This window comes from Gopherus evgoodei, chromosome 16, assembly GCF_007399415.2.
Source record: "Gopherus evgoodei ecotype Sinaloan lineage chromosome 16, rGopEvg1_v1.p, whole genome shotgun sequence".
In the NCBI taxonomy this organism is placed as follows: Eukaryota; Metazoa; Chordata; order Testudines; family Testudinidae; genus Gopherus; species Gopherus evgoodei.
This window is the reverse complement of record NC_044337.1, coordinates 20,566,970-20,582,380: the sequence shown is the minus strand read 5'-3', so window position 1 is coordinate 20,582,380 and position 15,411 is coordinate 20,566,970. Positions and strand designations below refer to the sequence as shown.

The following is a 15,411-nucleotide window of genomic DNA, read 5'->3' as shown; positions in this document are numbered from 1 at the left end:
AACATTTAACTGACCCTGGACCATGGGAGATGACCATCTACATTCAATACAATTTCCTGCTGGGACTAGGTGAAATGCATGGACATGGAACTTGCCCATGTGACTCCAAACTCCATCCTGTTGTTGTAATTTTGTACACTAAGAACAATTGGATGCCCTCCACATGGCAAAAGCTATAAAAGGCCCTGGAAACATCTCCATTTGGTCTTCAATCCTGCTTCTTACCTCTGGAGGAACTTTGCTATAAACTGAAGCTCTGAACAAAGGACTGAGTGGAACAAAGGACTGAGTGACCCATCCAAGCTGTAGATATATTCCAGAGACTTGACTTAAGCCAGCCGTTTATTCCATCACTGCTACAAGCCTGAACCAAGAACTTTGCAATTACTGTATTATTTGATTATTTTAACCAATTTTAACTCTCACCTTTCTTTCTTTCTATTTATACATAACCCTTTAGATTTTTAATTCTCAGGGACTGGCATCAGCATGATTTTTGGGTAAGATCTATATATTTACCTGGGTGTGTGGCTGGTCCTTTGGGATCAGAAGAACCTCTCATTTGATGAGACTGGTTGTAAAGAACCACTCGTCTCTGAATCCAGTGTTTTTGGTGGTGATATAAGAACTGGAATGCCCAAGGAAACTGCTTTTATGAGTTCTTGTTAACCAGTGTTGTGAAACAGTTTACTTTTGTGGCTGGTTTGGTATAGCTTATGAAAGAATCACCACCAGATTTGGGTTATATTTGCCCTATTTCTCAGCAGTTTGTTCTGAATTTGGCATCCTCCGTTGTGGCCCACTGAGGCATAGTTACAGTGGTGTAGTTGGCAGGATAGGCTAACTCAGTGGCATCCCAGCATAGCAGGTGACACCCCAAAGGGCTCAAACCCATCACACTGTTCCTTCCCTGCAGAGCACGCTCTTCAAACGTATCTGTCTTGTGTTCAAAATGAGTAGGGAGATGTGAGTTGTGTGAACACCTTTTGTGCCATTTAATACTGAAAGTGCTACATTGTTTGTAACTACAGTATGGGGAAATACAGTGCCCAGACTAGCTCCAAATTTTCAACATACAGTCCAAAAATGGAAGGTTTGAAGTCCAAAGACACACATGCACAGAGGACATAGTGTGAGGAAGAGTGTGTGACATGCAGCACAGCAAGACCCCACAGGGGCAGTGCACAGGGAAATACAGATACCTACAGGAAGCAAATGGCAGAAGAGAAAAACAGGTTTGCACATACAAGCAGAGACCTCCAGCAATTCACAAGGACAAGCAACGGCACAGCTCAGTACATCTGCAGATGATGGCAGCTACAGCCCCACCTGGGCAGAAATGTCCTTTTGGAGAATGTTGACCCACTGTAATAACAATTACATACCAAGGGGATAAAAGCAACCCACTGTTATCCCAGTTGGAGATAAAGTTCTAGCATGGGCCATTGCTTGCGCCCCAGAACTGGAAGCCAGCCCTCCAACTCCAGCCGACACACTTGTGTTAGTGGTGCTTGCTCTAATGCTCTAAAAATAGCTGTGTGGATTCTGCCCCCTGGATCTGAGCTCCCTGCTGGTGCTGCAACATCTCCACAGCTATTTTGGCTCGCTCCCAGCTCCACTGTACACAAATTCCTAGAGACTTGGTTACTGGGCCAGAGACCAGGTGTAGCTAAAGACAGAAATTAGAGCAGCTAGTCACAACTTTCTAAAGGGCAGATCTATCTGAAGGTACAACATTGTACAATCTAAAATAGATTTATTCTGTTATTAGACATTCAAAGATCAACCTTACAGCATTTCCACAGAGCGTATCTATCCTGTTTGAGGCAAACATTACTGTTAATTTACAGTTCTAATGCTTAAGGTGTTCTCTGGGAAGTTTCAAAGGAACATAAATTAATTTCAGGAGGATTCATTTAATTTTTAATTAAATGGATGCACTTGCCTCCATAAATAAATAGTGAACACCCACAGCTATGCTTTTCCAAGTTGTTAATAAAAAGGGGGAAAATGCAGACTAGAAAAACCTACAAGTCTTCTGAACTTACTTTTTCCTCTGCTGATACTTCTGCCATTTTGGGAGGTGGAGGGGGAGCTCGCTTCTTTACCAACAACAAGACATCTAGAAAGAGAAGATACTGGAATATGTTAGAAGTAACATGCAATGGGCCACAGTCAGGCAATTTAGAACAAAAAATCTACAAACTGTAAAATGAAGGATGTCTGTTTTAGGCTAATTACTCCTATATTCCCCCTGCATGGTCCCTTGAGGACACCCACTGAGGGCTTCCAGCTCCCAGATGCACCTCTCTTAAGCAGAAACCTGTATTTCTCTCCCTGCCAACTGGGGTTTTAAGGCTGCATAGCCCCCCACCATCCACTGTGATGACCCTGCAAGCCAGTTTGCCTGACAGACTTTGCCAGCAGCCCCAGTGCGTTGCTCTCCCCCCTCGAGGGCCATGAACAGCATAATGCCAGCAGTTACAAGGTACCACTCAGATCTTTGTGAGCTAGAACCTTTATTCATAAGGTAAAAGCATTACAGAGTAAACAAAAAACCCAATGAAATTTCCTATATGCATGCAAAAAGCTTACCAGAGGTCACCCATCAGTCTTATGGGGCCAAAATCTTCCCAACCCTTCCACAAGGGTTGGGGCCCTTGGACAGAAGGTCCTGTCCATTTGCTGGATCAGAAAGAAGGCCCAAGTCAGGTTAAATGCAGCTTTTTTATGCCCCAAACCCTTTCTTTATTGGTCTCTGAAAAACCCACTTTGCACCAGTATATACCAGCCATCCCAGAGGGTGGCATCTCTTCAAAGGCATTTCACCTAAGTCATCCCTTACTGTGTTTGGTTCTTGTAGGAGCTGTGACAACCCTCCCCACTGGAGTTGCATACAACCCCTGCCCCACAGTGATAAATACAATATAGTCCCCAGAGAGATTGCATGTGGTTGCAACATTAGTCAGATCAGAAATTGTAAAATGAAGGTTTTAATAGAAATGGAGTTTTGTTTGCATTCTTTGCACAGTTTCAGGGATTTTCCAGATTTAAACATTTTTGGATAGAAACATTCCCCTTCTCTGCTTGCAATTCATGCACTCCAGCATTATGCTAGTGCAAGCAATCCAACTGCTGCATCTCTATATTAGGGCATAAAAGTAAAAAAATTAAACTGACAATAAATCACTGAACAAAGTTAAACTGATTGGTCTATGGGTCAGGCAGAATGACATGCAAAGAGTAAATAAAATGCTGACAAGTTAGATTTGAACAATCCTTTTAGTTGTAATCATCTGAGATATTGCTGGAACATGGCTTATTTTAATATGTGCACTTCAAAAAAAAAAATCAGACCTTTGCAGCCAAATTCCGACATCATTTAAACAATGGTTTTATCCTGGATTTATGGTTCTAATAGAATTCAGAACATGGTTCATCATTAGTTACACTTCATTGACATGTTAAACGTGCTTATCCATAGTGCTGCTCCCCGCCTCCCCCAGGAAAGGAGCCCCTTATGGCCCCAAGTCCCCTAAAATGGATTGTGCTGTTTGCAAAAGTGACAACAATTGCTCCACCGTAAAAATCCAGTAGCAATGAGTTCCCTGCCAAACCAGAGGCTGGAAAGAAAACCTTGAGCCAAACCACCTTTGGTGTTCTCTACACTGGGGATTTGCCCTAATTATAACCATGAGTAGCCAGCCACCTATACAGCTGCACCAGTACAAACCTAGTATACACATGCAAAGCCACTACCTGCAGTGGTGAAGATTACCCCTACTTGAAACTGAGGTGCAAATGACAGCTTAAAGCAGTTTACTCTGCTTAGACTAGGTGTCTGCATTGGTGATTGACCACTAATGGCTATAACTGGAGCAAATCTTCTGGACAGATAAAAGTAAGTCTGAAAGATCTCAGGTCACATCACATGCTTTCCCTTTAGGCTTTTCATACTAATATTTTGCGCTTACAAAAAGAACCTTTCTTCCAAAGGTCTCAAAGCGCTTTAAATCCATTGGCTTCAGTAAGTCTCTAGTACCCCTGTGATGTAGGTCATTAATATATCAATTTACAGGAAGGGGGGGATGGGGAGATAGGCACGTTGAAGCCTAAATTAATGGGAGTTTCCGAAAATGTATGTGCTCAATATGAATAGAACCCAGCTACCTGACTACTCTAACCTTTAGACCCGCCTTTGTATCACATTAAGCCTTTTTGCATTTTAATTCTACAGGCTAAATACACACCTGGAGCAATTCCACTATAACCAGTGAGTTATACTAGGTATCCATTCTGATCTACATCTGCAAATCACATTATAAGCCTACAGCGCTATAAAACTGAGACGCTGAAATAAAAATCTTCAAAAACCAACATAACCCAACTATTTGACTTGGAGACCTGATCTCATAACGGTGGTTTCTTCCTTTTTTAAAAAAATCTATTATTTTTATTTACTTACAGCTAAATATTAGGGCTGTCAATGAATCAGAGTTAACTCACACAATTTTTTTAATCATGATTGTTTTGAGTTAATCGTGATTAATCGCAGTTTTAATGGCACTGTTAAACAATAGAACACTAACTGAATTTTATTAAATATTTTGAATGTTTTTCTACATTTTCATATATATTGTATTCCGAGTTGTAACTGAAATCAAAGTGTATATTATTTTTTATTACAAATATTGGTACTGTAAAAATGATAAAAGAAATAGTTTTTTTCAATTCAACTCATACAAATGATGTAGTACAATCTCTTTGTTGTGAAAGTGCAACTTACAAAGGTAGGTTTTTTTGTTACATAACTGTACTCAAAAACAAAACAGTGCAACACTTCAGAGCTTACAAGTCCACTCAGTCCTACTTCTTTTTCAACCAATTGCTCAGCCAAACAAGTTTGTTTACATTTACAGGATAATGCTGCCCTCTTCTGATTTACAATGTCACCAGAAAGTGAGAACAGGCATTTGCATGGCACTTTTGTACCCAGCATTTCAAGGTATTTGTGTGCCAGATATGCTAAACATTCGTATGCCCCTTCATGCTTCAGCCACCATTCCGGAGGACATGCTTCCATGCTGGTGACACTCGTTAAAAGAAAAATGCGTTAGTCAAATTTGAGACTGAACACCTTGGGGGAAAATTTTATGTCCCCTGCACTGTGTTTTACCCGCATTCTGCCATATATTTCATGTTACAGCAGTTTAAGATGATGACCCAGCACATGATGTTCGTTTTAAGAATACTTTCACTGCAGATCTGACAAAACGCAAAGAAGGTACCAACATGAGATTTTTAAACATAGCTACAGCATTCAGCCCAAGGTTTAAGAATCTGAAGTGTCTTCCAAAATCTGAGAGGGATGAGGTGTGGAGCGTGTTTTCAGAAGTTTTAAAAGAGCAACATTCTGATGTGGAAACTACAGAACCTAAACCATCAAAAAAGAAAATCAACCTTCTGTTTGTGGCATCTGACTCAGATAATGAAAATGAATGTGCGTTGGTCCACACTGCTTGGGATTGTTTTCCAGCAGAACCCATAATCACCATGGACGCATGTCTCCTGGAATGGTGGTTGAAACATGAAGAGACACATGAATCTTTAGCACATCTGGCAGGTAAATATCTTGTCTACAACAGTGCCATGTGAATGCCTGTTCTCACTTTCAAGTGACACCGTAAACAAGAAGTGGGCAGCATTATCTCTTGCAAATGTAAACAAACTTGTTTGCCTGAGTGATTGGCTGAAGTAGGACTGGGTGGACTCACAGGCGCTAAAATTTTATACAGTTTTATTTTTGAGTGCAGGTTCTTTTGTACATAATTCTACATTTGTAAGTTCAATTTTCATGATAAAGAGATTGCACTACAGTACTTGTATTAGATGAACTGAAAAATACTATTTCTTTTGGTTTTTTACAGTGCAAATGCTTGTAATCAAAAATAAATACAAAGCAAGCACTGTAAACGTTGTATTCTGTGTTGTAATTGAAATCAATATATTTGAAATCAATATATTTGAAAATGTAGAAAACATCCAAAAATATTTTAAAAATTTGTATTCTATTATTTAACAGCGCGATCAAACAAAATTATTTTTTTAATCACTTTACAGCCCTACCAACTATCCAAAAGCCAATTCAAAATAAAAAGCATCCATGGGGTGGTATTCATAATGGTCTAATTTGTGTTTACCACCCTCAAACACAATTGCAAAGGGTAAAAGCTATGCACTGTATGAACCTATTAGACTGATCTGATTACAACTCTAGTTCCTTTTTTGTTGGTATTAAAACAGATTTATAAAATAAAAACATAATTCAACCTACTGGCTCATCTACTGTGTGTATAATTCATGTTTTTATTTCTTTTAAAAAACCAACGTTGCAGCAAGCAACAAAAACATATAAGATAGTCTAAACACTTTCTATTTCCTGTACCTTTTAGCCATTTTTTCAGTGCCCTTGTCTCAGAACCCAGAATAGGCATTAAGGTCAGAACTTGGCATGCACCTCACAGTTAAATACAGTCTCATGTTACTAGGCTTACAGGCTATGATTGCATGAATGCGGTTTAATCATAGAGCTCTCCTACCTTTATCTTGAATATTTTCCTCCAAGACCGTTTTTGTATCTGTCAGCACCTTCTCTGAAGTAGCATGGATCAATTTATGATGCGTTATGCTTTTTGGATCCTCTAAGCTCCCAGGTACACACTAGAGAAAATGATAAATACTAAGCATCAGAGGACAGGAATAATAAGCCTACTGCATGAATCACTGTACCTCGTATTGAAGGGAGTTTCCACATTTGAACTGTGCCAGCATTTACCAGTCTCTTAATATAACAGTCAGTCATTCTCAAACTTTTGTACTGGTGACCCCTTTCACATAGCAAGCCTCTGAGTGTGACCTCCCTTATAAATTAAAAATACATTTTTATATATTTAACACTATTATAAATGCTGGAGGAAAAGCGAGGTCTGGGAGGAGGCTGACAGCTAACGACACCCCATGTAATAATCTCACGAAAGACTGACAGCTCAGACAGTAGCAATTAGGCCTTCAAGTTAAAAGGCTGAAGAAAACGAACACTGAGCTTTTAAAACATTCTTGCAATACTGAAGGCTGCAATTGCCGTTAGCAGGCATCTCCTTCACAAGGAGCGTTAAATGCACAGGCCTTCTGCCTAAACTAGCAATCGCTATTTGCTCACACACGATCATATGTAGGGATACTTTGCACTTCTGTTGCACCTGTCAGAGGATCTCACAGCACTTGCAAACACTAAGCACCACAAGAACTCTTTGCTGTACAGAAGAACACACAAATATAGAAGGAATTTCTGTGTCTTGCCCCAGGTCCCTCAGTGGTATCAATACCAGAGTTAGCCTCAAGACTCCCTTTTGGCTGTAAGCCCCTAGACCAGACAGTGTTTTCTGTAGCTTTTCTTCTTGATCTGAGAAATATTCACAATATGTCCAGTTTTTCCTCCTAGTATTCGATATATAGAAATGCACCAACCACTAAAAACAGAAGTAGGATACTGGATCATTTGAAGATATTTTTGCAGCATATGTCACTGTGTTCTCATTACGAAACCAGAGACTCAAAACCCCTGGGCTTGCCGTAGAAATGCTGTCAGAAGTTAGATTATAGCAGTGCCCAGCAATGCCAGCGTACTTACAAAACCTGACACAAAACCAAGGATTCTCCTCTTTCTCAGGAAAAAAAATCTGATTAGAATAAGAAAAAAAACTGTTCCCTAGCACCCAGTATATAAGCTAAGACTGTGCATCAGGCCCACTGCACGTGTAACTTGGCAAAATTCCACTGAAGTCAATGGAGCTCTGCTGATCTACACCAGCTGAGGATCTGGCCCTTTTTGTCCAGGTATCAAAGAAAGACTGCACAGGATTAAGCTTTTGGTAAGCTCAGCAAATGTAAGCATCTAGCCTCTGAACGTACGTAGTCCAGTGAAGCTTTAGAAAGGAGCTTGGCGTTTTACCCTGCTTGGCTATTTTAGCATTGTGATACAAAATACGAATCCATCCACAGCTTAAACTGGTTCATCTTCACGCGAGAATGGTTCAGTGACCCAAAGTGATAGACTCCCAGAATAACATTACATCAGTGCATCTAGAGGCTTCTCATTTGTTCCAGGGGAAATAGGGAATGTAACAGCTGAAACGTTGGAAAGGGAGAAACTAAAATCACTGAAGCCACAAGATTGATAAAGTCACTCATCTCACCCAGGCATCTCACTGAGGCCAAGCAAAACACTTACTAACCACAACCTTGAGCAAGACCTTACACAGTTGCTCACAAAAATGAAAACAGAGCTTTCTGAATGAGATTCTTTTCAATATACATTTTTATCTAAGTATTTTTACTCTGTTCTCTGCAAGTGTCTTTCCCTTCTAAAAGAAGGTATTTACCATTGACTTAATGGGTTCTTTGGTACTTTGTAAAGATTAGTATTAATGACAGGTTTAAGAGTAGTAGCCGTGTTAGTCTGTATCCGCAAAAAGAATAGGAGTACTTGTGGCACCTTAGAGACTAACAAATTTATTGTAGCATAAACTTTCATGGGCTACAGCTCGCTTCATCGGATGCATGTAGTGGAAAATACAGAAGGAAGATAGATAGATAGATAGATATATACACATATATACACATACACACACACACAGGGAATATGAAATAATGGGTGTTACCATACACACTATAAGGAGAGTGATCAGTTAAGGTGAGCTGTTGTCAGCAGGAGAGAAAAATAACTGTTTGCAGTGGTAGACAAGAAGATATTGCTGAGAGTTTGTGTGTTTTTTGCTTTCAATAAATTTTTGTTTGAAATTCTGTTTTGCTTTTCTAGTTACAGCAACAGTGTGTGGGTTGTTAAAATTGGCACTATACACCTACAACCGGATTCCAGAGCCATCTGGTTGCAGCATGCCATTGTCTTTTCCTATCATGCTACCGAACATATGGTGGACAAAGACTGACCACCTTAAGGATTTAGCTAGAGACTGATCTGGGAGGCATCTGACCTGCAAGTAGGCCACAACCCTTTGGGATCCATCACAATGATGAAGATATTGCTCACCTCTTCAAAGTGACATATCCCCTGTGTTAGACTTGTGTACCCTACTCTTTGCTTAACATCTGCTCATAGGAATTATTCCAAAATGTCTGCACCAATTATAGTGTCATTTCATGAACGGCCAACTTACCAACTGCTCAAGTGCAATGTAATTATGCCCACTTGTTTGTGGTTGAACAGACTTTTCAAAAAAATCTCTTTAAATACTGCCAATTTCAAAACCAGAACTGGGCAAATTTGAGTCCTGAACTTGCAAGGTGTCATGTGCAGGTAGACCATGGCACCAAGCCCCCATTAAAGGTTGAGGGGCTCCTCACAGGGGCAGGCATCTTCCCACACAGAGCAGCTTGTAGGAGGGGGGCCTTGGTTCACAGATAACTGGTGAAAAATGCTTCTCTTTTCTTGGCACAAACACTTGTGACAGAAACCCCTCCGAGAGTAAAGATAATTAGGGATTAAGAGCTGAGAACAGAACTAGTTAGGAAAAGACATCAGGATACTTAATGACAACTTTGAAGCTCAGTGACCTTTTGGAAGCTACCGGACGGGAAAAGGGGGGAGAAATGGAATGCCTTCTTTCCTTATCCAAAGTAGGACTATGTAATGAATGTTACTTTCTACCACTCACAGTAACAGTGACTGCAGGGGCTTTGGGGGACAGATTAATTAGCATCACATTAGAGGTGGCTGCATCAGTTATCTGAAGGTGCTACCAAGATTCATTACAATATGCTTGTGATCACTAGACAAGATTTTTCCATTTCCATTTTTCTTCTTCATAAGATTATATATTATCGATAATGGTTATGCAAATCCACACCATTACCACTAAGAAGCAGACAGAATGAAATGAAACACCCTTGCCTAGTTATCGATTGTCTTCTGCCCCAACTCACATTACCTACAAGCACTTCTTCAATTAGGCTTCCTGAAAATTAAAAGGTCTTTTGGATCTGCACTTACACATGCAATCATTGTGCTACTCTGCTTGGCAATCCTCACACCACTCTTGTGCTTAATCACTCAGTTGGGCTGAATAAGGATAGCAGCATGATAATTCTCCATGAGCTCTGCAGGATGTGGTAGTCCACACCTATTCTATAATGCAGAGGCACCCTAATTTTCCCAACCAAAGGTTGCACTAGTACCTTACCAAGGGCCACACCCACCCTGGATAAAATGAAGCTGTTCTCCAAATACAGATATGGCTGTGGAGACTACAGGGCCTAGCATGCTATGAGCTGAGCAGATGACCCTTTGCAACAAGTTGGAATATTGCATGCTGAGACTTGTAGCTTTCAGGGGTTCCATATTTTAAAATAAAACAGCGAGGGGACACATTATAAAATTTCTGTTTACTACATTTAGCTCACTGACCACCCTTACTGGAATGGAATCACTACACATCTAAGAAACAAAACTCTTTACTTAAAGTTATTAAGCAATATAAAGTGTAAACATAATTATAGGCTTCTGGTATAACTGCTTGCTCTCACATTGTGTGTATATATCTAGATATCTATCTATCATGTGCGTATATATGTATACACACACACACTTTTATTACTAAGAGGCACAAAGCTTCACATTTCTGTAACATTTTGAAGAGGAGAAGTGCTTTGCAAGAAAATATCCTTTACTCCTCTGAGAAATAGACAAGGACTTACTTCCCCTGCCCCATTTTCAGTTATACAACCATTTAGCGTCAGAGTCAAGATTAGAACGCAGGAGTTCCTGGCTCAGACAACTTGAACATGCTGTCTTGGCCCAGGAATTGCTTCTTCTGGGGCAAACCATGGTAACAGTCTCATGTACTGAGATCCTATAGGTTACTGTAAAAAAAAAAACAAAAATCAAAAAACGAGGAGTCCTTGTGGCACCTTAGGCCTGGACTACACTGGGGTGTGTGTGTGTGTGTGTGTGTGTGTGTGTGTGTGTGTGTCGATGTAAGATACGCAACTTCAGCTACGGGAATACTATAGCTGAAGTCGACGTATCTTATTTCGACTTACCTCCCATCCTCACGGCACAGAATCGACAGTTGCGGCTCCTCCGTCGACTCCGCTACCGCCCCTCGCTCTGGTGGAGTTCCGGAGTCCACGGGAGCGTGTTCGGGGATCGATATATCGCATCTAGACAAGACGCAATATATCAATCCCCAACAAATCGATCGCTACCCACTGATCCAGTGGGTAGTCTGGACATACCCTTAGTGACTAACAAATTTAGTCAGTCTCTAAGGTGCTACAAGGACTCCTCGGGTGTTTTTGCTGATACAGACTAAGACGACTATCACTGAAACTTACATGTTACTGTATTTGTCACATTTTACTGAAAAATAGAACAGTCATTATAAGCTTAGAATTTCAGTCCAACAGACCCGCCAACAAACTGACCCATTCACTTGATGAACAACAGATCCAAAACCTGTCACCAACAAGACATGCATGGTAAATAAGTAAACCAGAATGAAGAAACTCTCTGTTTCAGCCAAATTTCATCCAATGGCATCTTTACATACTCTCTCTTCAGTGTAATCAGTTTCCTAGAGGGTAAGGGACTGCGAGGCACGTGAAAGTCTAATGGATTGAAGGCAAGGAGATCATGAAACCCACATTACTGAACCAATTAAGCAGTAGTGATGTAGTAGGTAGTAATCTTCTGACAAAGTAGTACCCCACTGTCAACCTCAAAGAACTTGTAGTCATTATCCCTATTCTTTGTTAGTTCTGAAAATACAGAAAACCAAGGAACAAACAAATAGTGCAGTCGCTTGTAGGCAATCATCCGAAACCACTTCAGCAACTTCTCACAAGGTGTATCTGCCAACCCATACAATATTGTGAGTATACGAGCTAGAAATATGTAGTCTGGGGGATCCCATGAATCCTAACTCCTGTAGTTAAAGGTTGTGCAGCAATTCCCACATTAACCTCATTCCCCTCCCCGAGCTGGAATAGAAAACACCCTCTATCTACAGGACATTATGGGGAGGAACATACAAAATCTGAAATATTCACTACAAACCGCAGTATTTACCTGGGCCAGCAGGCTCAGAGGTCAAATAGTGTATGAAGCCTCAAGATTTTAATGGCACCCACTAGGCACGTACTTATTACAAGCCCCGCACCACCAGCAAGGCCATGCGGCAAATAACTACAGTCAGAGCGCATTTAATGGAGGACCCCCGCCCCCCATAGAGTCAAGGGAACTTTTCTTTTTTGGTGGGGGGAAAGAGGCAGAGGGCACTGTGAGCCCCCCCCGGCTGGCTACAGACAGTGGGGGTGGATGATACAACTGAAGCTCCCCGCCCCCCGGGCCCACTGCCAAGGCGCTGCAGACCCCCCCGCCCCCCGGCAGTCTGCAGAGGGGGTTACAAATACCCAGGGGGCCCGGTTCCCCTGCCACCGGGGGCGGGGCGGGCCGGGTCCCTTACGTGCTTCAAGCACCGCTCCTTGAGCTTCTCCACCGTCATGTCCTCGGGCACCTCCTCCAGCCACTCCGCGCCCTCCACGGAGCAGACATGGAGCCTCAGCACCCGCCCGGCGAAGATCTTCTCCTCCTGCACGAACATCGCGCCCGGCCGCCCTCACCAGCCGGCGGCCATGGCTGCTGCTCCCGCGGCCCCGGCTGCCGGGAGGGGAGCGGGGCCCAGGCCCGGCTCCTCGCTCTGCGGCCCCCGCCTCACACACGCCCTAGGCTCCAGCGGCAGCTCCTGTCAGCGCCGGAGCCCCCCCAGCCGCACAGCGCCGGAAGTAAGGGGTGCCGCACTGCATGCTGGGACTTGTAGTTTTCTATGACCTCCGCGGCCTGCGGGCGTTTCACACAACACCGGAAGTGGAAGACGCACTGCATGCTGGGACTCGTAGTTTTCTCCGCCCTTCACCGCCTCGGTCTGGAAGTGCTGGCCCAGGTGCTTGTTGGAGGCTGTAGGTTCCCCCTCTACCTCCCTCTCCAGCTGTCAAGCCTCCAGGAATTAAAAATTACTTTTAATTAAAGAATATGTCATGAGATGAAACCTCCAGGGATATGTCCAACTAAAATTGGGAACCTTATTCCAGAAGGGAGCCCAGTGCACTCTGGGAGCTGTAGTTTTTTACCCGGGGAGGGAGGAGGGACGCCTCCTGGTTTCTGATGGGAGTTGAAGCCCGCACCCAGAAAAAGGCATGGTGCATTGTAAACAGTTGCAGTCCCAGTGCATTGTGGGGTTATACTTTCCTCAAACAAAGTGCACTGTGGGAATTGCACATCCTCTCTCTGAATACAAGGGACTTTTTTTTTTTTAATTAATTTAGTTACAGTTGCATGGTAAAAAAACAAACAAACCAGATGACTGCAAACTGGTTCTGTCGTTATTGAGATGTATGATGACCAAGCCATAGTATTTTCACTTAGTAACATATGAATTCACTGTGAAACATTACTTTGTGCTAAATACAAAATTTATGCTGTTTCTAGTTCTTGTTTGGCTTCAATTGACACCTGAATTTACAGACACTTCCCTGGGTCTCTCTCACCTAGAGGGAAGGCTGCCTCCATTTATAGCAAAGGTTGCTTGCAACCTGACCCTGTCACATGGTCCCTGAACTCAGTTGCTTCATTCTTAAAGATCTGAGCAGTGACATACACATGCATCCCAGAGCCACAGTACTTATACTGTGGTCATGTCAGCTGATTAAATGGAGTTAAATTCACCTCCATGCAGAGGACCAGTTTGGAGAATTTGCACTGGACTGAATTTTGTCAATGGTGATTATTCATAGACTGAAGTTTCCCCCTCTGTAGAGGGCCCCTACAAAGCTTATACATCACTTCAGTGGGATGTAAATGGTCTATAGGCTTTGAGTAGGCCATCATCACGGGGGTGAATTTCACCCACTCTGGATCTGCAGTTGCTATCCTTGTACTGGCCAATCTCCCATTGACATTCATGATGACTTTTACCAGAGGAAGCACTGCTGGGTCACATCCACTACATGTAATCTGGGAGCTGGGAAGGGGGCCAGTTGTACAATACTTAATTGTGTGAAACTTCAGTTAAAGTCAGCTGGGTGTTTGCTTGACTTTAAGTCCAAAGTCAATGAGCACTGAAATAATATAGAGTTTTGTTCATATATGGCCTTCTGTATCTATTGGGTGTCTGGGAAGTGGGCGGGCTAAAGGATCCTCCCCCAGCCTAAGGGGAGGAACCACAGGGCCACAGAACCCACTGAGTTTGGGTGAATACAAGGGACTGCCAAGTGAGTTGCAAGTGTGTAGTGGGATTTGTAGTCCCTGCCAGGAAATTAAATGGGCCAAGTACATTATGGGAGTAGTAGGCCCTATTTAAAAACAACCCTACATACATTATGGGAATTGTAGTCTTAGTCAGGAAATGAAGCCCAAGTGCATTGTTGGAGTAGTAGTCTCTGTTAGGGAAAAAACCACAAGTGCATTATGGGAGTTGTAGTCCTGGTTACGAAATAATCCACTGTAATCTGTCTATTCTACCTCTCTCAGTTTTTTCTCTCTCACAACTACAAGAGCCCGTGGCAGGACTAGCAACCATGGCAGGACATGACTCTGGAACACAGCACAAGTTCACTGGTATTCAGAAATACTTCAATTCCTACACCATAACAGGCAGACGGAATTATGTAATAGCTACATATGCAAGCATTGCCATGGTCATCTTATATTTCAAACTAAAGCCTAAAAAACAAACTCCAGCGGTGACAGAAAAATAGTGGTTGCTGGTATGTGTGTTAGTATTGGATCTCATCTTGCAATGGAAACAGGAATTGATGTACTATGATGTATATTTCAATAAAACAAACAAAACATAAAAAAAAACCTACACGACAAAAAGTCCCACAGGCATCCACCCTACCACTAATTGGCTGGGTTCAAAGTTAGGACCTAGGTGTCAGAGATACCCTAACACTCAGCCCTTCCAGTGGTTTGCACAGGGTTGTGAGCTCAATCCCTGAGGGGGCCATTTAGGGAACTGGGGTAAAAATCTGTCTGGGACTGCTCCTGCTTTGACCAGATGACCGCCTGAGGTCTCTTCCAACCCTGATATTCTTTGATTCCTCTTGTTGATATATGAATAAAAGAGATGATGTCATTTTAGGAGAATTCCACATGACCATGTTTTGTAATGAAGATGGTAAAAGAGTCTCTGTAATTTCAGAATAAGTAATTTCACCTGTTTGTGCCTCTGTTTCTCCATCTACAGACTGGACAGACAGCGAGGCAGGGTAGTTCAGTGGCTAGGGCTCTAGCCTGAGACTTTGGAGTGTGTGGTTGAATTCCTTCCTCCACCA

General features: G+C 42.3%; 2 protein-coding genes across 2 annotated transcripts in view; one reads left to right on the top strand and one right to left on the bottom strand.

The window, feature by feature from the left end:
- The window catches only part of UBAC1 (UBA domain containing 1), a 32,172-nt gene extending 19,367 nt beyond the window's left edge, over positions 1-12,805 (bottom strand). The window contains exons 1-3 of the mRNA XM_030535308.1: positions 12,543-12,805; positions 6,600-6,720; positions 2,049-2,122 (exon numbers count right to left, since the gene is read on the bottom strand). Coding sequence (XP_030391168.1) covers positions 2,049-2,122; positions 6,600-6,720; positions 12,543-12,680 — 333 coding nt within the window. The 5' untranslated portion in view covers positions 12,681-12,805. The remainder of the gene's footprint in view (positions 1-2,048; positions 2,123-6,599; positions 6,721-12,542) is intronic.
- A 1,829-nt stretch (positions 12,806-14,634) lies between these two features.
- On the top strand, positions 14,635-14,903 carry LOC115636086 (ATP synthase membrane subunit DAPIT, mitochondrial-like). Its single transcript, XM_030535778.1, has one exon. The coding sequence runs from the start codon at positions 14,653-14,655 to the stop codon at positions 14,830-14,832; it is 180 nt and encodes a 59-aa protein (XP_030391638.1). The 5' UTR covers positions 14,635-14,652; the 3' UTR covers positions 14,833-14,903.
- Positions 14,904-15,411: the final 508 nt, after the last annotated feature.

Bases quoted from the DNA above. Each gene is read 5' to 3' on its own strand.
- LOC115636086 (XM_030535778.1), top strand. From the start codon at position 14,653: ATGGCAGGACATGACTCTGGAACACAGCACAAGTTCACTGGTATTCAG.